The sequence below is a fragment of the Ailuropoda melanoleuca genome, chromosome 8 (genome assembly GCF_002007445.2).
Source record: "Ailuropoda melanoleuca isolate Jingjing chromosome 8, ASM200744v2, whole genome shotgun sequence".
NCBI lineage: Eukaryota > Metazoa > Chordata > Mammalia > Carnivora > Ursidae > Ailuropoda > Ailuropoda melanoleuca.
This window is the reverse complement of record NC_048225.1, coordinates 54,299,476-54,324,655: the sequence shown is the minus strand read 5'-3', so window position 1 is coordinate 54,324,655 and position 25,180 is coordinate 54,299,476. Positions and strand designations below refer to the sequence as shown.

At 41.5% G+C, this 25,180-nt stretch overlaps 2 protein-coding genes across 4 annotated transcripts in view; both read right to left on the bottom strand.

Moving 5' to 3' along the window:
* P4HA3 (prolyl 4-hydroxylase subunit alpha 3) overlaps window positions 1-278 on the bottom strand; it is a 40,357-nt gene extending 40,079 nt beyond the window's left edge. The window contains exon 1 of the mRNA XM_034667600.1: window positions 74-278. Within this exon, the coding sequence (XP_034523491.1) occupies window positions 74-278 (205 nt within the window). The remainder of the gene's footprint in view (window positions 1-73) is intronic.
* Window positions 279-13,730: 13,452 nt separating this feature from the next.
* Window positions 13,731-25,180, bottom strand: part of PGM2L1 (phosphoglucomutase 2 like 1) — a 48,305-nt gene continuing 36,855 nt past the window's right edge. For all 3 annotated transcript variants that reach the window (XM_034666347.1, XM_002915309.4, XM_034666348.1), the window contains 4 exons: window positions 24,967-25,096; window positions 24,544-24,733; window positions 21,485-21,618; window positions 13,731-19,265 (listed from right to left, as the gene is read on the bottom strand). In XM_034666347.1, coding sequence (XP_034522238.1) covers window positions 19,163-19,265; window positions 21,485-21,618; window positions 24,544-24,733; window positions 24,967-25,096 — 557 coding nt within the window. In that variant the 3' untranslated portion in view covers window positions 13,731-19,162. The remainder of the gene's footprint in view (window positions 19,266-21,484; window positions 21,619-24,543; window positions 24,734-24,966; window positions 25,097-25,180) is intronic.

The window sequence follows — 25,180 nt, the reverse complement described above, 5'->3', positions numbered from 1 at the left end:
CGCCCCGCCCCGCCCCTCCCGGCCGCTGGCCTGCCCGGCCGCCCCGCCTCGGCCCCCCCTCCTTTGCTCTGACGCCTCCGGGCGCTCGCCGTCGCCCCCTCGCCTGCCCCCAGCTCCTTCGCCGGCGTGGGGGCAGCCTGCGCGCTCAGGGTTCGCCCGCCCTCCACCAACGCGCCGCCCCGGCAAGGTGTGTCCGCTGTGCCGGCTTCACGCTCCGGGGAAACAGAGGCGCGGGTGCGGGAGGACGAATTCACCGGTCTGCGGCTGAACGACGCCATCCCCCGAATACTTAACCCTCTGGATCGGGGGTGGAAATACAGAAACACTAGTGGCTTCTGATGGGGGGAACCCAGGAGAGTAAGTGATGTGGTCACTAAGGACGATGCGCGTGGAGAGCGGTGGGGGAGCAGAGGGAAGGAAGCACTTCACAGAAGACTTGACGTCTGAGCCACCACGAAAGACAGGCAGAATTCTGACAGAAGGTAAAGGGGGTGAAGGTGTTTAGGGTCGCTGCATGACAAATCTAGGACCTATCAAACCTAAAGCTCTGGGATCCTGGGTCATTGCTCTGTACCACATACCTATGGCCACATAAGCAAAAACATTATTATTATTATTATTATTATTATTATTATCTTACTAGGCTATTTATCCTTTTCCCCACCTTCTCGGGCAATGTTCATTCGTTCATTCGACAAATATTTAACACCTCTGTCACTGTGCTGAGGACACGGAGAAATAGCACATCCAACCCTGGACTTACCAGGGAAAACAGACGTAAACAAGTCACCACAATAAAGTGCTATCAGGAAAAGCGAGGGCTGTGCAATGAGCAATGGCAACACTGAGGAGGGAGTCCCTGCCCTGCAGAAATGGCGGGGAGGACTTTCCAAAGGAGGCAATGCGTGCAGGTCCAAAAGGATGAAAAGAAATGGTCTGGAAAATGACAGGCAAGGGAGGGATGGGCTTTCCTGGCAGAAGGTACCTACCTATACCAAAGTTTGGAGATGGAAAAATAGTTTGAGTTCCAGAAATGATATCACTATGGTTGGAACTGTCAGATTATATTATCATTGCATGACATACTAAAAAATTTAGCCTATTTTCTATGAAAATCCAGCGGAAGTTTAAGGTGGCAATAACAGTAATAACAGCAACAGTAAAACTAATAGTTAATACTTACTGAGTGCTTCCTGTGGCTAGGCGCAGTCCAAGCATTTTACATGTATTAGCTGCTCATTTAATTCTCATACTGACTCTATGGCATAGGTAGTATTATTAGTCCCATTTTACAAATAAGAAGATTGAGGCACAGAGAGGATAAATAATGCACTCAACATTAATTATGCATAGACTACATTCAGAGGTGGGCTGATAAACTGGCTCTCCAGGAAAAGAAAAGCCCTGATTTGCAACACTTGCTGATTTCTGTGGTGTAAATTCTTCCACAATGGCCAATGTCAAGGTCCTTAGATGATATCACTGAATCATTAGCTCTCATGAGCTGATCAGAGCCAGCTCCAGCATAGTACTGCTCATGGAAGACACAGAGATGCGCCGGCTGGAGCCCCCTTGGAGGAAGGACTGGCTGCACGGCTGGGGGGGGGGGGGGGGGGGGCANAGAGTCTCCAGCAGTCAAAGCTCCTTAGGGTCTGTCCTGCAGCAGAGAGCAACCTTACCTGAGGCCATTTCAAAACGTCCTTGGGCAGCTTGCATGCAGTCACTGAGTGAGGTGAACGAATAAAGATGGAGCTTAACTTAAACCATGTGTCATTGCCTTTGGCAAAGTTTTGAAGGCCCTCGCAAAGATTGTTAAGCAAAATCTGGAAGGGCTGCCAGGGGACTGTTTCATGAGGGCTGGAAGGACAGGAGGGAAAACATTGTTGTAGGCTGGAGAAAAGGGCACCTGAATGCCGTTCCGTACTGGAAGAACAGTTAATGAACCTTGTCCTGCGGGGAATGTGAAAATAGAAGATGTTCTAGTAATTACATTGTCAATCTGGCTAAAGAAGTCTCCAGGCAGAATGATGAAGTGCCAACTGGCTGCTTCTGGCAGACTACAGCAAAGCACAAAAAACACGGAAGGAATGGCTCGGAGCTGAAGTTAGAGGAAATACAGAGGGTCTAGGACAGTCTTTCCAAGGATCTAAAGTTTCTCAAATAAAGAAATGACACAGGGAAAGAACAAGACCTGGGGTGCTACAAGTAAAGCATGACCTCCAGATAAAGCTTTCAAAAGTATGGTTTTAAAGACTCTTTGTTGAGACTTTAGAAGGATTTAAGGGCATTGCCTACTAGATCTTCAAAGAATCTTAAGGCCATTTCTTTTAGAGTCTCTCTGGTAAACAGGAGAGACTCAAGGAGTCTTAAGAGTGTCCCCCATAAACTAAACTATTTCAACCAGGCAAAAATGCTTCTGAGAATCTTAGCACTGTTGTACCACAGCACCCTGACTCTCAGGCCCAAGGTAGAGAAGGGCCCAGAAAGAAATATAGACGTGGCTTTTGTCTAAAGGAGTGAATTCCAGTAAGATTTATAGGAAATCATCAAAAGTTTTAAGATGAGGGGCACTTGGCTGGCTCAGTCAGTGGAGCATGTGACTCTTGATCTCAGGGTTCTGAGTTCGAGCTCCGTGTGGGGTGTAGAGATTACACACATACATACATACACTTAAAAAAAAAAAAAGCCTTAAGGTAATTTTATCAGAAGAAGCACTACCAGTTAGGGTTAAAGACAAAGAAAATACAAAAAAAAAAAAAAAAGAAAGAAAAGAAGGCAGGAAGGAAGGAAGGAAGGAAGGAAGGAAGGAAGGAAGGAAAGAAAAAAGATGCCTTCAGAGCCCTGTATCAGTTTCCTATTGCCGCTGTAACAAATTACCACAAACTTAGTGACTTGGAACAACTCACATTTATTATCTTACACTTCTGGAGTTCAGAAGTCTGAAATAGGGATTTCACTGGGCTGGAATCAGGGTGTCAGTAGGGCTGTTTCTTCTGGAGGCTCTGGAGGAGAATCTATTCCTTGCTTTTTCCAGTTTCTGTGAGCTGCCTGCATTTCTTGATTCGTAGCCCCTTCCTTCATCCTCAAAACCAGAGATGTAACATGTTTAAATTTCTATTTGACTTTGCTTCCACTGTCACATCTCCTTCTCGGACTCTTTTAAGGACCTTTGTGATTATACAGTCTCACCAAGATTAGTCCAGGATAATCTCCCCATGTCAAGATCTTTAACTTAATCACACCCCAAAAGTCTCAGGTTTAGGGAACTGGGGCGTGGGCATCTTTAGGGGGGACGTTATGCTGCCTACTCTAACCCCCAAACTTCTATGGGCAGAAATACGGCTGAGATGACTACTCAATTGCAAGCAAAGGTTCATGGCCATTTCAGCATTCTCTCCATCAGGAGAAGTGTTAGGAGGGAAAGTGTAGCGGAGAAGAAAGAGTGGAAAGAGATAATGTAACCGATTGTGGTTAAAACAGCTTTTTGGGGCAAATTTTGCAAATTCATATAGCAATGTGAACACGTTGCTGGGCTCACCCATCCTTCTAATCCTGGGGAGCTTTTCCCTCTCAGCAGTCTCTCTGATAGTATCCTGCCCCCTGATACTTCCCTTTTTGGTTCTTTGTCCATAAACCTAGGCTTCAAACAGCTCCACTCTGCTGTGTGCTTCTCATGCCCACGTATGTCTGGGGCCAAGTGGCAGAAGGATACAGAGAGAAAAAAATCAGTGGGGTTTCCCCACCCTGTTGGGATTGCTGAAAGCCAAATTTTCAGCACTATTTGAGATGATCCCAATGTATGTAGACATAATACATAAGATAACTCAAAGCTTTAGACAGCCATACGAACCTCACTACCGCCACTGCCACTGGAGCCGCTACTGTGAGATTGCCTGGGGGACAAGTGTGGGGTATGGGAAAAGAGAGAACAAAAGGAAAACATGAGGTGTCCCTCCTCTGAGTGTCAGGAGTTCTATTCCCTTCTCCTTAAGCCAGAGTATGAGGGCTTCTCCCCTAGATCCCCCAAATCCTCACCCAGGGTCCCAATTCTGGGTTTGGGGCTACTGAGGACTGAAAAGTGGAAACTTAAAGCTGACTCCGTGGTGCTTCAAATTCTGGTCTTCTTCCCAAATTTACCTGCTGTCATTTACTTTTCCCAGTCCTCGAATGCCTTTTCCATGCATTCTGTCCGGGTTGCATAACTGTATTCGGTGGGTGAGACAGGGTAGAATGTGTCCATTTCATCTTCCCATAACTAGAGCTTCCTCCATGATAATATTTTATTTTAAATCTGCCCCGGAGAGGAATTTTAAAGTCACTCTAAGTAATACAGGGTTCCAAGTTTAACTAAATGTGAACTAAAATCTAACTAAATTATACTAGCAGTTCAAATAACTGTCTGACAGGAGAATAGATATTTTCCAAGCACAGCTAAATTTTTAAGAGCTCAATGTATGTTCCTGTTTGGTATTTAGCAAAGTGTTTTTTATTTTTAAACCTGTATTCGTAGACAATCCCTATTTCTGAATGTCAAAAACAAAAAAATGTATGCAATAGTCCCCCTTATTCACAGTTTTATTTTCTGCCGGTTCATTCATCTGAGGTCAACCGTGGTCCAGAAGCAGACAATGCCCCTTCTGACATGCTGTCAGGTCAACAGTAGCCTAACGCTACGTCACAGTGCCCACACCCTCACCTCACTTCATCTCCTCACACAGGCATTTATCACCTCATATCATAACGAGACAGGCAAGCACAGTACAATAAGATTTTTTTTTTTTAGATTTTATTTATTTATTTGACAGAGATAGAGACAGCCAGCGAGAGAGGGAACACAAGCAGGGGAAGTGGGAGAGGAAGAAGCAGGCTCATAGCAGAGGAGCCTGACGTGGGGCTCGATCCCATAACGCCGGGATCACGCCCTGAGCCGAAGGCAGACGCTTAACTGCTGTGCCACCCAGGCACCCCAGTACAATAAGATATTTTGAGAGAGAGACCACATTCACATAACTTTTATTAGGTATATCATTGTATTTCTTCTATTTTATTATTCGTTATTGTTGTTAATCTTTTATTGTGGCTAATTTATAAATTAAACGTTATCATAGGTACACATGTATAGGAGAAAACATAGCATATATGGGGCTCAGTACTATTTGCAGTTTCAGGCATTTCCTGGGGGTCTTGGAATGTGTCTCCTGCAGATACGGTTGGACTACAATATTAGCTTTGAGGAAATGTTACCAGTTATTAGGCTTTATAGTGCAAAAATGGAAAGAAAATTGAAGTGGAAATAAAAGGGTCAAGGAAAAGATCAAAATTTTTGCATAAACAGCAAGGCATGATAAAAGAAAGGCTTTTCCAGAAATAGTAATCATCCTCAGTTTCATGCCATGTCCCTCTTCCCTGCTCACTCCATACCAGCCACTCTGGTCTTTGGCCTTTTCATTTCCCGCTGCTGCCAAGCTCTTTCCCGATCCATGTAATTTCTGACTAATTCCTACTCAACCTTTGAGTCATTTCCTCAGGACATTTTATTTGTCTGAAGATCAGGTTTGGATCCCCATATGATTCAAAATACACCCTATTCTTTCCTTTGGTAGCATTTATTACAATAGTGATTTCTTATTTCTATAATTAATGGCTATCGGCTCCACTCGATCACAAGCTTCATGGGGCAGGACGACCTAGCCGAATGCCTGGCAGTAGTCGTTACTCAGTTAAAGAAATAGAATAAACAGAGCTGAAAAATCATTCAAAACAATCCAATCAATCAGCCTCTTTATCAAGCGTCCTCTGTGCGCCTGTCTTCTGCAAACCCTACATACTGTTTATCTCCATTTTTCCTCACAATAAGCCTGTGGAGTAGGTATTGTTATCCCGCGTTTTACAATTGAGGAAATCAAGGTTCGCTGAGGTTAGGTGACTCATTAGCAAGATGGTAGAGCCTGAAATCGAACCCAGGGTGTCCAGTTCTTGGCTGGGCGTTCTTCAGTTACATCATTACTTCAGGCTGCTCATTATCAGTTCCTGGGTCAGCCTCCCTTATTATAGCCAAGGAGAGTTTCTGGATTACTTCTACTCACTTCTCAGTTTTCTCCGCTGTATTATGAAAGGATTAAACCAATGGCTTGATGTTTCTGAAAGTGTAGTCCATGGTTCATCTGCATCAGAATTGTGGTGGGGAAGAAGGGATGTTCTTATCAAAAATTACATTTCCAGATTCCCACCCAGACTTGTGGAATCAAAACCTTAGTGTGTGCTGGGGAGGACGAAGTCCAGGAATCTGCATTTTTAACAGGCCCTTGAAGAGATTCTTAACACTTGTCTGAGTTGAGAACACTTCATTAGGTGATTTCCCAAATTCTCTCTAGCTTTGAGAGTCTTTGCTTCTTTTTTGTTTTTTTAAAGATTTTGTTTTATTTATTTGACAGAGACAGCCAGCGAGAGAGGGAACACAAGCAGGGGGAGTGGGAGAGGAAGAAGCAGGCTCCCAGCACAGGAGCCTGATGTGGGGCTCGATCCCAGAACCCCGGGATCACGCCCTGAGCCAAAGGCAGACGCTTAACGACTGTGCCACCCGGGCGCCCCTGAGAGTCTTTGCTTCTAAGACATTTGGAGGGCATGCGTTTGTATTTCTATCATCTTTTACACAGCCTGGAACTCAATACAGTTTTAGTGAATAAATACATTTGAATTTGGAAGACAGATTCAAGTCCCTGCTGAGATACCTAAAACTGTGCTTCCTTGGAGAAATTACTTCACCTCTTGACACTTAGAGTTATCATCTTTAAGATGGAAATAATAACAACAATCCCTTTTCTGGCTCCCAACAGTTGATGTGGAGGATAAATTAAATAATTTTGAAAGCTCTTGTGGTGATTCCATTGTACATATAAAGTGGACACCAACAGGGTTTACTTCGGTCCTTCAGACTCACTGCTGGCTGAGGTATGGCTCTTTTGAGTGGACTGAATAAGGAGCTTATTCAAACCAAACCAAACCAAACAAACAAACAAGCACCAATACTGAAAATTACATTTCCTTCAAAGTGGGTAGGTTACTTCCAAGGAAGTAACATTGATTTTCTAGGAGAAACCGGAGGCATTCCCATAGTGCCCCCTGGTGGAACTTAGAAGCATACTCAAATCCACCATCCTTGTCACGCATTTAGTTTAGCAGATCGATCGATCTATCTATCTATCTATCATCTATCTATCTATCTGTCATTTATCTGTCTATCTCATCTGTTCTCCACCTAGACTAGGAGCTTTCGGTGGAACTTCTCTTTATCTCCAGAACCCAGCGTTCATTCTTCACGCATTCATTCAACCATTACTGAGCATCCATGGTGCCAGGTGCTGTGCTTGGCACCCAAGAATAAGCAGGAGCCAGGTGGCTGCCCTGTCCTAGAACCCTTTACAGTCAAGTAGTGGAGACAGATGAGTGAAGAGCCAATAACAACAGTGATTTATGCCACGTAGGAGAAGGTGCGGAGCACTATGGAAGCCACTTTCTTTGGCCAATACCCAATGATCAGTTTAGAGAAAAGGCATGGCACCTGTAGGGACGGATGGCAAAAATGAGGCAGGAAGTGTAAATAGAAGCTAGACGATGAAGAGCCTACCTTATTAATAAGTTTGGTTTTGTCCTAGGGTCAATGGGAAAAAACTGTACAGTTTTAAGCAGAGGAATACGAAGTGATGAGATTTTTGTTTTTTCAAGATCATTGTGGGGGCACCTGGGTGGCTCAGTTGCTTAAGCGTCTGCCTTTGGCTCAGGTCATGATCTCAGGGTCCTGGGGTAGAACCCTGCGTCATTGTTGCCCCGGCTCCCTGCTCAGCGGGGAGTCTGCTTCTCCCTTTCCCTCTGCCTCCTCCCCTCTGCTCATGCTCTGTCTCTCTCTCTCAACTAAAGAAATAAAATCTTAAAAAAAAAAAATAAAAGATCATTGCGACTACAGAAGGTTGAACTGACTGGAGGAAGCAAGAGTAGAGGTAGACCGGGTCAGCTAGGAAGTCACTGCATAGTCCAGGTAAGACATGAATGTTTGGTTAGGAAGGATACATGGGGAGATTAAAACGTATTGTCAAAATTCTACTTCTCTCTTACAAAAGTGTCTTATTCTTTATAAATCTTACATTTCCATTACACAAATTCTTTAGTATATATGAAGTCATTCATTTAAAAACATATAAAACTGACAGAAAAAAATGTATTTTTGTGTTAACATAATCATAAAGATATGGAATGAAGGATGCACACCAAATTCACCTGAGGAGATGCGGTATAACTGTAAAGAAAGCCATGATCGTCATTCTGCCCTGTATCCACACCTTTTACGGTATGACTTTCCATTTCCATTCATTGAGAAACGGAGTCTTATTCCCCCTCCCCTGGCATCTGGGAAGGCCTTATTACTTTCTTTAGCCGATAAAATGCAACAGAAGGGACAGTGCCAGTTCTGAGCCCAGACCTCAAGAGGCCTTACCTGCATTGGCCTTCTCTTTTGGAACCCTGCCCAGGCACCCATGGGAAGCAGCCTGGGTTAGCCTGCTGGAATAGGGGAGCCACGTGAGGCAGAGCTCAGCCAACCCCGCTGAGGTCATGCTAAACTAACCAGCACCCAATCAACTTGGCAGCAGACCTCCATCTGATACGTGAACCCCACTATGACCAGAAGAGCCAGACAGCTGACCTCAGTCCCAATTGACAAACTGCATAACTGTAAGATGTATAATAGTTGTCTCCAGCCACTCAGTGTGGGGATAATTTGTTTTATAGCAAAAGTTGACAGAAACTGGTGTCTGCAAGTGAAATGCTTACCTTTAACAAAACCCCAAACTCGTGGCATTGGCTTTGGGATCAGGGATGGGTGGAGACTGGAAAAATGGCAAGCAAACAGTGAAGTCTGGAAAAATGGTGAGGAAATTGTTACTGGAGGCTGGAAAAATGGCAATCTGTGTTTTATAATGGCAAAACGATTGGCCAAAGTGTTGCCTATGGTAACTTGGAAAATGGGGGGGAAATACTCAGAAAGTTTTTGTTTGGCTAAGGAGATCTCTAGGCAGAGTGTTGAAAGTGTCAGTTGGGTGCTCCTAGCTCTGTAACCTCATAACAGGAAGAGAGGTACGAGCTAAAGAAAGAACTGGCAAAAAGAATTTAGAGAGAACAGAGAGGGGCAGGGCTTAGTAGGTTAAAAAATAAAACTTTTTCATCTTGAGGCTCTGTAGCCAGCATAGAGTTATTACAGGAATATAACCCAGAGATGTAGATTATATCAAAGGTGTAGCTGTAACACACTTTATAAAGCCCTTTGAAAGAATGAGTGATGTCTAGTAGATTCCTAGACAAAAAGACTGCTTGGAATCCTAAGAGCAGTATCCACAGAAGCCTAACCTAAAATAGCGTGATGAAACTGAGGGACAGGTCTCAAAACCAGTTGTATGTCATTTGGAGTATAGAGTCAACCATAATCAGATACACAGAAAATCCACAAAATTTTAATTTTTATTATTTATTTATTTAGGAGAGGGAGAGAGAAAGAGGGTCGGGGGAGGGGCAGAGGGAGAGAGAGAATCTTAAGCAAGCTCCACGCCCAACGTGGAGCCGGACACGAGGCTCGATCTCACAACTCTGAGATCATGACCCGAGGCAAAATCAAGAGTCAGACACTAAACTGACTGAGCCACCCAGGTACCCCCGACACACAAAATTTTTAAAAGAGTGGTTCATGGGAAAATACCAAAAGCCTGGGACTGAGAAATATTTCACATTGCTAGTCAGCTGCCCACAGGCACCATTAGTTCAGTAGTAGCTAAGGGAGGAGATGGACAAGGAAGGATGGTCCAGAGCGCAGAGCCCAGAGGCACGGAGAGCCACTCCCAGGGAGTAGAACCCAGGCTCAGGCAGGGCAGATTCCTTCTTCCAGGCTGGAGGCCGGACAGCATTTGTCTAGCGGGAGTCTGATTGCTCTGTTTAAGTAAGACTACGTGCACCTTTCACGCTTCTCGTTCTTGAATGGAAATGCCTGCTGGGGTTATCCTGCCTCCGTTTCATTGCACACTCGCAGAGCAATACTTGGAACTTTGGGCATTTCACCCAGAAAGAACGTATAAAATCAGAAGTGCCAAGGGCTGAGATCAGAAGCCTCTTCTCCAGCCTTCCCAGGATGCTCCTTCCTGCTTTCTCCTTGATGTCTGTCTCCTGTGTCTGCAAGGCCTTTCCTCGTGTCTTTGCCTGACAAACACCTGCTCTTCCTTCAAGGCTCCACTCTAGTCCCAGCGATTTTTTGGAGCCCTCCCTGGACCCCGCACAGTTGCCCCTCTCCCGTCCTGCAACATTCCATACCTACCTCTAGTACGGCACTCTTCCCGCACTGTACTTATTCTTGTCTTCGTGAAGGTGTGGATTACATCTTGTCGACTTTTTATTCACCTCCCTGTTCCTCGTAGGTCAGTATTTATACAGGAGGAGAAAGGGATGTATCAGTCTAGAGACCTAAGTGTTAGTCCCGGATTTGCCACTGACCAGCTCTGTGACTCCGGGCATCACTTCTCTATGGATCTTAGTTTTCATCTGAATAGAATTCGGAAGGGCCCTTTTTTTTTTTTTTAAAGATTTTATTTATTTATTTGACAGAGATAGAGACAGCCAGCGAGAGAGGGAACACAAGCAGGGGGAGTGGGAGAGGAAGAAGCAGGCTCATAGCGGAAGAGCCTGATGTGGGGCTCCATCCCAGAACGCCGGGATCACGCCCTGAGCCGAAGGCAGACGCTTAACTGCTGTGCCACCCAGACGCCCTGGAAGGGCCCTCTCTGACTGAAGACTAAGTAATATTTATTGAAAGCCTCAGGGCATGGGGGCAAAAGCAGCAGATTGGGAGTAAGACAGTTTAGGTTCTGTAGAAATCCACTCTGTGCACTGCAGTGGATCCCTGGCCTCACCCTCAAGCTTCCCTAATTGTAAAGAGAGATGCTTGCATTGAATTTGGGTTCCTTGCAGAGCAGAGGTGCCGAGTCTGTTTCGTGGGACACGGATCCCTGTCCACCAGGGGGAAGTATGCATATGTGGGACTGGCAAACAACTGGAAAAAACTGATCCAGTTGCTGGTTTTTTTCTGCCCTTGCTCCCTGCCCACAAGGGAATAAATCTCTCCTAACCCTCCCCCACACCAGCTTGCCTTATTTAGCCTCAGGTTGATTTTTTTCCTTCAGTTTATGACTTGGCTGCAGCCAAAGTCTGGCTGGAAGCCCTCTAGCCAATCTCAAATACTCCTGCTTCCCAGTCTTCACTCACATATTTCTTTGAGTTGAACGCACTGATCTACGATGTGTGCCTTCTCCCCTTCGCGTATTCACAGCCTACTTGCCTTTGAGAACTCAGCTCAAATTCCAATTCTGTTCACTTCAGCTGAACTTTTTTTTTTTTTTTTTTTAGCACTCAGNCCTTCTGGGCACTGGGGGTCCCACCTTGAGTCAGTCACTTCCAGCCCTTGGGGAAGCTCACAATTGACTGGTTGACTGGGAGAGTCCAGGACACAAGCAGATTGTTTAGTCATGGTGTGGAACGTGCCAGTACAGAGGACGGCAAAGGGAGCTGTGGCAGTATAGAGGCTGGTGGGGCGGGGGTTGGGAAACAGGCAGGAAAGGCTCTTTGCTTCCATGGTGCTTGAGTTGAGGGTTAGGGGAGAAGTTGTTTGCAAAGTGAAGAGGTGTCAAGCGGTGTGCCACAGGCAGAGCCCCCTCCCTGCCATGTCTGCTGTGCGGCTCCCATATCAGGGGGAGATCCTGCCTTTTACTACTCTGGGCTGGTACCGCCATTTCTAGCGTAGTGTATTATTCTGGATCCAGCTCTTTGAAAACTGTCCACGTGGTGATCAGGAAGGTGAGAGGATGGCCATACAATGAACAGTAGCTGAACTGTGCATATTTAGACAGAGGGGAAAGGACTCTGAGTGAAAAGGAAATGAGATTTTGAGAAAGATTGCACTTCCAAGTACAACCAAAGGGTAGAAGCTGCAGGATGCAGATTTCAGCTGAACACAAGAAAGAACTCTCTACTGGCCTTTAAAAGGGTACAACTTGTCTTGGCAAATTGTCATGGGAGAGGTTCAAATATATATCCCCATTTGGTAATCAGATTGTGGGAACTGATGAGAGTTGGATAAGATGAACTTTAAGGTTCTTTCCAAGGGTGGGAAAGAACACCTTTAAGGTTCTTTCCCACCCCCCACCCCACCACCCCTACCGTTTCAGAGACTTTCTGCTTATGCCTTTCTGTACCCTCGCCTGCTGACTGAAGTCCAAGCTCCACGGCATAGCACACAGGGCCCTCTGCACTCACACCCCTACTCAGTATAGCAATACCAAACCGCTTAGAGTTCTCAGCACGCTCATGCTATGTTCTGTGCTTAAGGTGTCCCCCCTCTTTCTTTGCTTTCCCCATAATTTCCAATTGGCCAATTAACTCTCTCCCACTGTGTCTTTTTTACTTTTATTTTACTTTTATTTATTTATTTTTTAAGAGGGGGGAGGGGCAGAGGGGGAGGGAGAGAGAATCTCAAGCAGACTCCATGCCCAGCGTGGAGCCCGGTGCCGGGCTCCATCTCACAACCCTGAGATTATGATCTGAGCTGAAATCAAGAGTCAGTCGCTTAACTGACTGAGCCACCCAGGCGCCCCACTCTCCCACAGTGTCTTGATTGAAGAATAATTGCAGTGGTCTGCCTCCTACTACCATTCAGAAGGAAGCTGGGGGGTCAGATCCTTCCTTTATTAGTTTCTGGTTTCAGCTAGGAGGAAGGCATGTGACAAAAGTCTAGCCAACTGGGCCTCGTCTCAAGTGCTTTGAATCCAAAGACATAAGGAATAGATAAAGGTGATCTGGTGGAGTGGGGGTAGTGGGAGCAGTGTCCTGAACAGACTGTTCCAGCAATAACATGGTTGCTCTGTCTTTTTTCTTACATTTTAGCCTTCTAGAGTGCCCTTGGTACCAACATATTTCCAAGTCAATAAATATTTATAAAATGAAATAATGAAGCACAAGGATAAAGGTCAAAGACTTGATTTAAAGCAAATTGTATGCAAGATTGGACTATTTAATGATTAGAACCAGAACTAGAGAGGAAAATATAGATAGACAGGAGAATGGTTACCTCACTAACAGAAATGAGGAAGTGCTAGTTTCGGGAGGAAGGTTGGGGAATAACAGATTTTTATTATGATATATATATTTAACTTTTTATTATGTTAGCTCATGCTAACATGGGTAGACTAAGTCGACTGAAGGAGTGAAAGGCAAAAAAAAGGTGGAAAGGACTTTAATATTAGCTCTTTCTTCTGGGACTTTTTTTTTTTTTCATTTTATTTATTTATTTGAGTGAGCGAGAGCGAGCATGAGCAGGGGGGAGGGACAGAGGGAGAGGGAGGGGCAGACTCTCCAGCCGAGTGGGGAGCCCAATGATTTGGGGCTTGATCCCAGCACCCTGGGATCATGATCTGAGCCAAAGGCGGACACTTAACCAACTGAGCCACCCAGGCGCCCCTTCTTCTGGGACTTCTGATGAGCCAATCAATACATATTTACCAAATAATAAGCTAGAATATTCATTTAGGCTGAAAGTAGATTCTAGGTATACCATGCATATATTTCCAGAACATGTTCTGCTTGGATAGCAAACTTTATGAACCACACAGTAACTAAGATAATAAAAATTACACAGAAACTCATGCCTATAAAGAGGCCTGTTTATTACTGATAACACTTCATTTGGCTAAAACCACAAGAAATCTACACACAAACACTTCAAGTGCAAATTCTCACAGGCCGTACTTATGACACACCCTGGTGTTTTCATCGGGAAAAAAAATGAGAAAATGTTGACAAAAACTGGTAAAGCAAGAGCACAATTTTGATCTACTGCTACACAGAAAAATAATTCATTCTTAACTGCATATATTTTATCTGGCATATTCAGTGACGTATACAAAGTTTATTTTAGCCTACAACAAGAAGGCCTCACCATATATACAGATGCAGATTCTTGCCTGAGTGCCTCTTGTGAGATACACGATGAATCATAACAGTGGACAAAAATATACCAAATCGTATCAAATGAGTTGTGACTCACGTGGAAGGTAGCACGAGGCGGCTCAAAATGGCACCTATACCCATGATAAGAAGTCCACATAGATACTTTCTGAACCTGTTTGGCCAACACCTTGCTTTGAGTGTTAAATACTAGGCATTATATATAATTTTCCAAATAGGGATATGCTTTGCTCTCTCGAAAGAAACTGAGTATTTAGGGGTGTGCGTGCTTAATGACGACGATTTATTATCAATTTCAGTCATGAGAATTGTTTAAAAAACTGAATCGTAAAATTAACATTTTTGATTGTTTCTTAAACTATTAGCTGCTTTAAAATACAATCCCCTAGTAACTGCTTCAGGTCAGTTTAATTTGGCAGTAATACTTTCAGAGTTCAGCTTTTAAAATGCAGGGACCAGGCTAGATCTGTTCTATGTTTCTGTTTCTCACCTTAAGGTCCGTGTACCACCGGGCAGAGGCAGCAATTGGGGAGGGGAGGGGGAGACCACTGAGGCCCTGTGATCGACAGGGTACTCCTTTCCAGCAGCACCGACTTCCGGGAGGACTGAAGGCATCATTTTTATATCGAAACAGTTTTATTACGGGGAATGCCAAATTCAGCTTAAATTTTTATGGTAGAACACGAAATTTCATGAGCAGTGGACTGCTCTGGAGTCGGCTCTTGGGCCCTCCCCCCACATATTCATCCTGCTCCTGTGCTTTACGGGTTATGCTGGTGGGAAAATTGGAGAAGCAAACCTTAGCTATGCCATGTGCCCTTATCTCGGTCACTTTACTCATTCTGATACGTCCTCTTTTTAAGGTATATAGTCCTCTTTTTAAGGTATATAGTCTTGAACTAACAAAGAGAAAAGGTGGCTTAATGAACGTAACGGTCTGGTTAATACTTTAAAGTAACCGATGGTAAAAACTGACTTGGTTTTCTACTGGAACTAAAGAAAGTCATGCCGTGTCAAGTCCTGCAATGAAAGGTTCTCTTCTTCCACTCGGACTTCTTATGGCCTATGGTAAGATGCTCTGGGGGACAAACACGAAAAAAGATTTCCTCAGATTTTGTGCTTTGGATGCCCCAAGTACAAGGAGACCTGAAATAAAATGTGAGATTGACTGACCATCTGTTTTGATTGGTAAGACTCTTTCCTCATCAGTTTCTAGAGCAATCTCAGAAAAAACAAGTGAATTATAAATGGCCATAATAAATTAACATATAGTATCCAGATGGACCAAAAAAGGCTATGAAATAGATTTAAAATTACTTCTTACAATGTCTTAAATATTCTCACAATAACAGAATAACCAAAAGTAAAAAACAAAACCAAAAACAAAACAAACCTAGGTTATGAATCAGTTTAAAGCATTCTGAATGAATACAGTTTAGATTTCTTATCAGTGAGGTAATAGAGCGATAGCTTTTCACAGTAACAAAATGTAGGAGGGCATCTAGGGAAGGAGGGAGGTAGAGAGAAAAAGGCATAAAATAAAGTTATCCAAGCGAAATTTGGATTTTTCAAGCATCACAAACATCAGTGGAAAACATCGGAAAGAAATACCAGTAGCAGCAGTTCATAGAACAATTTCTTCATTAAACTCCAGCTAATATCTCTGTCGCGTCCACTCCAGAAGCTACCTCCTTAAGAAACAGGAGGCCTATTTCCTACATAAGGATATTCCCAAGGTATCCAATCTCTTAGAACCTCTCTGTCTGCTGAAGTTACTACATCCAAAAAACAATACAGTTTAAACAGAACCCTCAAATATCCTATAATGCTACACATTCTTCAAGATGAACAAAATGGTGTTCAAGTCTCACTTAATTTGCCAGGTTAAATTAAAAATAATATCCAGGCAGGTCTCTGTGCAGCAAATAAAGACTGCACTCATGCATCTACTATTCAACATATACAAAAACTCTCTTGTGAGCTACATTCTTCTAGATAGGGAGCGAAACTCAAATGTTACTTTCAGGGCTCTCTATGACATCAACATTGTTCCAACCTGAGTTTTAAAAAAAGCATTGGAAGAAACCTTTAAAAGACATTTAGTATATCCCTTAATATTTAAGTTTGTTATTTAGTTGTTTTGAAAAGGTCCTCATTCTCGTTTATTCTGTCCTCACTGAAGACAGAGAACGGTTTGTCCTATTACTTCTTACTTTAAGTCCTTTAATAAAAGATTCAACTAATAATCTTAAGTTATCTCAACAGCTTTAATTCTTTGAACTTCTCACAATCTGTGCTGTATTCCTTTTTATTTCTGCTGTGTCCTCCCCTCCCTAGCTCCCATATGATCCTAAGACACAACGTCCTAGCAGGAATTAAGTCAGTAAGAGGGGTGCTTTTTCTCACCTCCTAACACGTGGCCTCTTTTTAGTGGTGCTAATAAAGGAAAATAGAAGGTTCACTATCTGCTCATCATTGTAACAAATACACACGGGTAAACAACTTGCCCACAGCCAGTTTATTCCCTACTTTTAGAGAGATGAATTCGCCCTTCACAAGAAACATCTCCTGTGCCATCGCGTTGACCTTTCTAGTGTTTATTTCTACTACTTATTTTCAGTGTATGCTTTGATCTTGCCCCACTAGTTCATTCTTTTTCCCCAAAACTCTAGAAAAGCCCAGTTTTAATCTACCCACTGAATGAGAATGGATTCATTTTCATGATGTTGTTCATGAAGAAAAACCTGAACAATGCAGAGCCCAAGGCTGAGACCTACAGTCCAGCACTCTTGTCTTTCCTGGTCGGCGCCCATTACTAAATTTATCCTGTGAGGCAACTGTACATCACTGTGTCAAGTTCATGTTAAATATCATGCCAATATAGACTTGAGAGCTTGGCTAGAATCAGATAATTCCCTTAATCTATACACTTCAGGAAATTTGTAACATTTTGTTGATTTTAACTTTGGATTTTTAAATTTTTGAGCTAAGAATCTAAGCTTTAATAACTTTTCACCTTGCTTAAGATGACTTAAACGTTGTATTACATTAAAGCACTCAAAACTGTTCTCCTTACAATAGAATGACAGTCACGACACAGCTTTAGTGATTATGAGTGGGCTAGCATATCATTTTAGCTCCACTTTGTTCTTCGGTCACTGAAACACAGAAACGAAAGCCAAATATACATATTTTTCATAGATATAGCATTGTTCATACCACTTGGTAGAACATAGGCCATCTCCTAAATTACATTCCACATTCCTAAAAGTAAATAAAACAAAAAAGTCTGCACATTTCTTCTTCAGTACAAAGCCTCTGAAAACAAAGTCATTTAGAAGTATGGTGCTGTACACTTCGCTCGCTGTCTATTACCTGCAGTCATATGAGACCTGGCTACAGGAAAGGAAGGAACAAATTAACAATAGTGGCAATACAATAATTTGAAAATTATATTTGCTCTATGTGAGTTCAACCAAATGTGAGCTGATAGAGCTGCACAAACCATGCCATTATTTACTAATCAGTGCAAATGTTATATTACTATTATTATTATTTAGGAAATAAATTCTCTAAAACCAGTTATGTCCCATTAGCAATTTGTTTAGCATGATTATACCCAAGGCCTTGTTTTTGTTACCTCTTAACTATACGACGTGTTTAAATATTCTGTGAGTTGTATAGGACAGGATACGCTTTAAGAAAATTAAATAGTACATTTCTACTAAGACTTTTTTAGAAGACCGGAGAATCAACCAAAAGTGACCTTCCAAAATTTTTTTCCACATTGACGGGCGCCTGAGTGGCTCAGTCAGTTAAGCTTCCGATTCTTGATCTCAGCTCAGGTCTTGATCACAGGGTCATGAGTTCAAACCCAGTATTGGGCTCCACGCTGGGCATGGAGTCTACTTGGAAAATATATATATACAAAACTTTTTTCCACATCAAAAAAGATCAATAGTACTCTTGAGATGAGGAATTCTACAGTAGCCAGCAAGATGTTAGAATAAACTGGACTTTAGTTTTAAATCATGTAGTTTTAGTGTTTCATAACACCTAAAATCTGGATATTTTATTTCTTAGTAAAATTAGCATTACTTCATCTGATAAAGGGATAAATCTACTTATAAAAATATAATTCCAAAGTCAGACTTTTAAATAAATTCAGAGCTCCTTTCTCAGTTCAGATTTTTTTCTTTACCTGAAGGGTGTGATTACTGACACTTCATTCTTAAAGAAGATCCTAAGCACAGTTACATCGAGTCTGATTTTATTAGGATTTTTATTTACATTCATAAGATTTTTAAAAGGGCAAATTGATCTGATATGGAGGGGAAGCACCTACGTAGTTTGGTCTGAAATAACTGGCTGAAAATTAACTGACTAAATTATATTCAATACAGGAACACTGTTTTAATTCATACCATACCCTGAGAAGGCACTAAGAACTCTGACAAGAACAAAGCCACTAGGAGCATTGCCACTATTGTTTCACATTCAGTAAACGTCAGAATTTTAAATACGTACAATAAATTTACACTGCACCAAGAGCACCTGAAACCACATATGGTAACATCTGTTCTAAGCTAGAAATGCTAATACCCAATTTCAAATACTCGTAAGTTAATACCTATGATGCAATAATGACACTTTCCCACACTATGCTGGGAGCAATGCCATTTTCTTGTCAATTTTATAGATTAATTTCCTTAACTAACTCTACAACTATATAACATTCATCTGCCTTTTAAAAAAACCATGCTATCCACAATTACAATATGGAACTAAGCTTAATCACACATAAGAAAACTCACTTACGTATTGGGTTTTTTTTTTTCTGTTAAAGGAAGAACAATGTGGTACTACAATACTTATAATGCAATGACGTTTGTTCACGATTATGAAAAAATTTGAATCCTTTCTCTCCAGACCATTTCCATTCGAGTTTATACAGTTTGTTTCGTCAGCCCCCCCAAAAGAAAGAAAATAAAAGTACAAAGATACTTGGCCAGAAGATTTAGAGAGAGAACGCTAATGCGACTTCAACGCATGGAGCTCCTGGTTGTTCTGTTCCATGTGCCGGGGCGCAGTCATGGCGTCCTGGTGTGCGCTACACAGAACGCCAGGTCAGTCCATTTTTACTGGGCTCGAGAAAATTCTCAATCAAAGCCTCAATGAGTTTCCTCAGTTCCTCTTCTAGGAAGGCGGTGTCACTGAAGAGAAAGATGAAGCGTTTTGAAATTCTTGATTTTCATCACTTTAAGTTTTGTTTAAACGGGATGATTTTATTTTATTTTATTTTATTTTTTTTTAAATTTTATTTATTTATTCTACAGAGATAGAGACAGCCATCAAGAGAGGGAACACAAGCAGGGGGAGTGGGAGAGGAAGAAGCAGGCCCACAGCGGAGGAGCCTGATGTGGGGCTCGATCCCACAACGCCGGGATCACGCCCTGAGCCGAAGGCAGACGCTCAACCGCTGTGCCACCCAGGTGCCCCTAAACGGGATGATTTTAAAAGGGGATGATTAAACACTTTGTAAGCCGAAAAGAAGTTCACTCAGTTAAAACAAAACAAGACCAAAGGGGGGGGGATCACACACAAGAAAACACCATGATCACAAACTAAAGTTGAACTGCATTAGAGGGAGTTTCTTGGTACATGACACATGGATGAGTTTCAGTATATCTACAGATTTCTCCTGGGTCAGGCAATTCAATGGTCTAGAACACCCATACTAGGTATTATGCTAAAATGGCTTCCTGAAATACTTTGAAGAACACCCAGTAGATATTATGGGATGATATGGCATGACTCAGATACAGAAGGGGGATGGGACTAAAAAAATGAGACGCTTAAAAAATAAACACACATTTACAAATACGTGCTTCAAAGTCATCACTGCTGTTGCCCAAAACATTTCCAGGAAAGCCTCTTTTCAACTGTCTTCATGATCATTTGTTATTACTTTAATAATCATCCTTTATTTTTAACCAAATACAGCATTACCCCATTTGGTTTCCTTTAAACTCTACTCTGGATGACTTCAGGACATCCTTTTTTGCCCCCAAAGGAAATAAAATCTACTCTTAAATGCAAAGATTTAGGGACATACAAAATAATGTACCTTGGACTCTGAAGGCAATTCCAAAGCATCTGTTTCCCAAAAGTATATTGATCAGTGACAACATTATAGAGGGTATTACTTTTAATAAGTTTAAATAGCCTTTGAATATGTTTATTAAAGTCAATTTAGTGACAATTCATACTCTTAAAAGGAAATAGATTAGGCAGATTAAGTCGAATTATATTAGATGTACGAAATGAATATCTGACAGCAAACAAATTATTTGTTGATCATTTCTTTATGTTCATCATATAATAGAGCTCACAGAACCTTCCCAGTAATAAAAATTCACTAAAATTTTAAAATTCAATTCCCAATGGTCCAGCTGCTTTGGAAAATAGTCTGGCAGTTTCTCTGAAGGTTAAACATAGAAGTACCATGTGACCCAGCAATTCTCCACCTACATATAGACCCAAGTGAAACAAAAACATGTCCACACAAAAACTTGTGCACAAATGTTTATAGCACTGACATTTTTAATAGTTAAAATGTGGAAATAACCCAAATGTCCATCACCTGATAAAAGGATAAAATAAAGTGTTATATCTATACAACTTGTGCACAAATGTTTATAGCACTGACATTTTTAATAGTTAAAATGTGGAAATAACCCAAATGTCCAACACCTGATAAAAGGATAAAATAAAGTGTTATATCTATACAATTAGGCCAAGAAAACAATTTTTTAAAAAAAGGAATAAAGTGCTGATTCATGCTACAACAGGGGTGAACCTTGAAAACGTTATGAGAAGTAAAAGATGCCAGTCACAAAGGGCCATATGTTGCATGATTCCATTTATACGAAATGTCCACATAAGCAAGTCGATAATCACACATAGTAGATTGGTGGTTGGCTAGGGCTAAAAGGGAGGGGGATGGCAAGTGACTGCTAATGGATATGGTGCTTCTTTCTGAGGGGAAGAACATGTTCCAAAATTGATTGTAGTAAAAAAAAAAAATTGATTGTAGTGATATTTGCACAACTCTGAATATACTAAAAACCACTGAATTGTATGCTTTGAATGGGTACCCACTGTACATACTGAATTTTATCTCAATAGAGCCTATATATATTTAGATTTATATACATATATAGACTCTATATGTATATAAATATAATATAAATATACATAAATCTAAATATATATACTCTCTATATAAATATAAATATACATAAATCTAAATATATATAGACTATATATAAATATAACATAAATATACATAAATCTAAATATATATATAGGCTCTATATGTATATAAATCTAAATATATATGTATATATTTATTTAAAAAGTCAATTCTCACCTCTGCTCGGGTAGTGCACACATCTCTGCATAATACTTTATCTTTGGTTCTGTCCCGCTTGTCCGAAGAGTAGCGACACAGCCATTTTGAAAAGTAAATGTAATCATTTGGCTGTTTTTACTCACAGGCAGCACCTGCGCACAAGGATGAACAACAGCTTAGTCACACTCGGTACCTTTTTCATGTTCAAGAGCTGTAAAATACGTCCTACTTATGTGAGGTAGCTGAAGGAGTCAAATTCATAGAAACAGGAAGTGGAAGGCCATGGGCAAGGGGTGGGGGAAGGGGGAAATGGGGAGTTGTTTAATGGGTATGGACTTTCAGTTCAGCAAGATGAAAAAGTTCTGGACATCTGCTGCACAAAAAGGTAGATAGAGTTAACGCTGCCAGACTGCATGTTCGAAAATACTTATGGTGGTCAATTTTGTTATGTGTTTTTTACAATTAAAAATATTTTTTAAAACATTATAAAATACAAAAGATTACATGCATAATAATTCATAAATACACCATATACTGAACATTCATAATACAGACATCGGGTTATATACCTTACACACACGATCTCCAGGCCTCGGCAACACTCTTCCAGAGTAAATATTACTGCCAATTTACTGACATGGCTCAAAAACAGTAAACGACCTGGTCAAGGTAATCAACTCAAGTGGCAGAGCAAGAAGTTGAAGCCAGGTCTACCTGTATCAAAGTCTAAACTGCCTCCACAGTTGCAAAGGGCTTTACAATTTTGAAGCACGTTCACGGACAGTTTATCAATAGTCTCTAAAGGAGAGTGCACGTGTCCTAGAGGACAGGCAAAATAATCCACTGGGGTACAAAAAATTTTTATATTTTTTACCTAAAAGTTAAAAAACGAAATGAAGCTTTACTGACGTTGAACATATGGATTCATACTAGTACCCTTCCTGGACCACAGATCAGTCTGCGACGGTATCGTGGGGGACCTGTGGGCGTTGTACTAGGACAAAGGTGGTACCTTTCAACAGGTGTCCTGAGCCTGGTCCTTTCCTTGAAACCCCTCCCTCAGTTAGTGGTACTACCATATGCCAGTTGCTTAAGACAGAGACCTTCCTCCCCTCTTTTTTACTCACAGACCATCTACTAGCAAGTCCTGTCTCTTTTAGTCTTTATGTAACTCAACTCTGTCCAACTCTCTCCATCACTACTGCTACTCTATTTAATTCAGGCTCCCATCATCTCTCCTCTCATCTTGATTACTGAAACAGCGTACTGACTGACTTTCCTGCCTGGGAGTTTGCCTCTCTCTAGCCCACCGCATGTGCCGTTCCTCCTCGAACTCCACACTATAGTTGTAGAGAACTCCTTGTGGTTCTTTGGAGGAGAACACGCCTTCCTACCTCCAGACCTAGCACTTGCTGCTCCCTTTGTCTGAATACCCACTGTTCCGCCTACATCTGGATAACTCTTACTCATGCTCAGTTCACAGAAGTCCTCTAGAATGTCTTCCATAGCCCCCCAGATCTGAGCAAGGGTCTTTCCTATGCTCTTCTATGGCACCTTATGCACCCCCTGGCTGCGTTTATCATTTTGTAATGTAATCCCTGTTTACTTCCGTTTCCCCACTAGACTCTTGAGTGCAGAAACAGTGTCTTTGTCATTGCTCGTTCTCCAGTGTGCCTCTACCTGTAGCACCGAAGGGCTTTGGGTAAATGCCTGTGAAACACAGAGAGCAATCTGAAATGTGAAGAAGAAACTCAGGAGGTCTGGACACTTACTATGTGACCACTGGGGCAAATTAACAATGTCTATAGTACCTGCCTTACAAAATTGTTGTAAGCATCTGTGGAGAACAGATAGAAAAGTACTTTGAATAAGGAATATCATAAACCTTAAGGGGGTTAATAGGAAAAAAGCATCATACCAAGAACTACTCTAAGCACAACAACATTAGTGAAATAAAAAGAAGAAAAAATTTGGTTCTTCTCTTCAAGTAATTTACAAAGACAGAAAAATAGATAGCAACAACCGGGAATGAGTATTTGTTGATTAGATGAATAGACACAAAAGGAATATGAGTTATAGTCTACGTAAGAAATTGCAGATTTCCCAAAATATATTATACCCCTAGCATCAGAGACATCAGGACATTGTAAGTGGAAATGTAGGCTAATCATCGTAACAGTAACCAAATACATATGATCAGCAATTTACAGCATTTAAATATTTGTTGAGCACCTACCACGTAGGCAGGAGCTTTGATAGGCATAGAAGTATGTCAGAAATGGGTCTGCCATGCACAACACAACAATAACATAAAACAGAAAGTGATAAATGACAAGAGGAAGGGACAATATATAATGAAACCTCAGGAGGAAGATATCTAATTATGGGACCTGGAGGGTATACGGAGGAGGTGACATCTGTCTGAAGTCTTAAATAATGGCTAAGATGTGGACTTGGCAGCAGTAGGAAGGAGAGGGAGACTGGGGAAATAGCTTGTGCAAAAATACAGAAATTTTTATTTTCATTTCTTTAAAGATTTTATTACTTGAGAGAGAGCGAGCCAGAGAGAGCACGAGGTGGGGGAGGGGCAGGGAGAAAGGGAGAAGCAGACTCCCTGCTGAGCGGGGTGGGATCTGGCCTGAGCCATAGGCAGATGACTGGCTTAACCGAGTGAGCTACCCAGTGGCCCCAAAATATAGAAATTTTTAATAAAAATGTATCTAAGAAACCATAAGTTGTTCTATTTGGCTGCAGGTATAGGGACTAAGGTTGAAAAGGCAAATTGCAAATAGAAAGGCGTAATGGTGAGCTTTGAAACGATAGGCTGTTAGACTTTATTTTCAACATCACACATTCTCCCTCTCCCGGTCCCTTTTTCTTTTCATCTAATTCTCTTTCCCACCTGGGGAGAGAGGAGGACGGGATCAGAGACAGGGAGCCTGTTAGTGGGATTACAACTGCTCTGGAGAAAAACAACGGATCCTAATTTCAAGACATTCACAGGCTTGCACTTCCACTATTTTACTATAGTACAAAGTACTACAAATTAAAAAAAAAAACTTTAAAAGGGTACTTACTGATTTCTTATTAGGCTGGCTGCTGTCATGGCCAGTGGTAACGTCCCGTACGTGCAATATAGCAAATGTCCCACAGAATTTTGGATATTCTTTTGGAGAATCAAAATTGCGAAGCCTTTCAAATATACTTTTGATGGTAGTTGGATCGTAACACAAGAAATATGAAGTTTTTGAAATATGATAACCATATCTGCACAAAGATTTAAAGTGTTAAAATCAGATTTCAGATAACTCTTCAGAAAAGTATGTATCAAAGATAAGCCTATTATAGTATCATATAGAAAGTGGCAGTCTTTAGTCCAGTTTTAGAACTGTTTCAAAAGGACTGGCTATTTTCAAAACCAAATTTGGAAAGCTAAACGTAGGACCAAAAAATGAGAAATTTGGCAATCGGAATGAGAAATTCATAATAATAGAACTTACTTTTCATAAACCTTAATCAGTTGTTGTTTCAATGTTATATTCATGGTTTCCAGGTAAGCTGCCATCTCGGCAGCAACTACGGCTGCACTCACCCCATCTTTATCCAAAACCGAAGTGCCACACAGAAAACCTAAGAATTAAAACACATTTTTCTTTTCATTTATTTTTTAAAAGATTTTTATTTATTTATTTGAAACAGAGAGAGAGAGAGAGA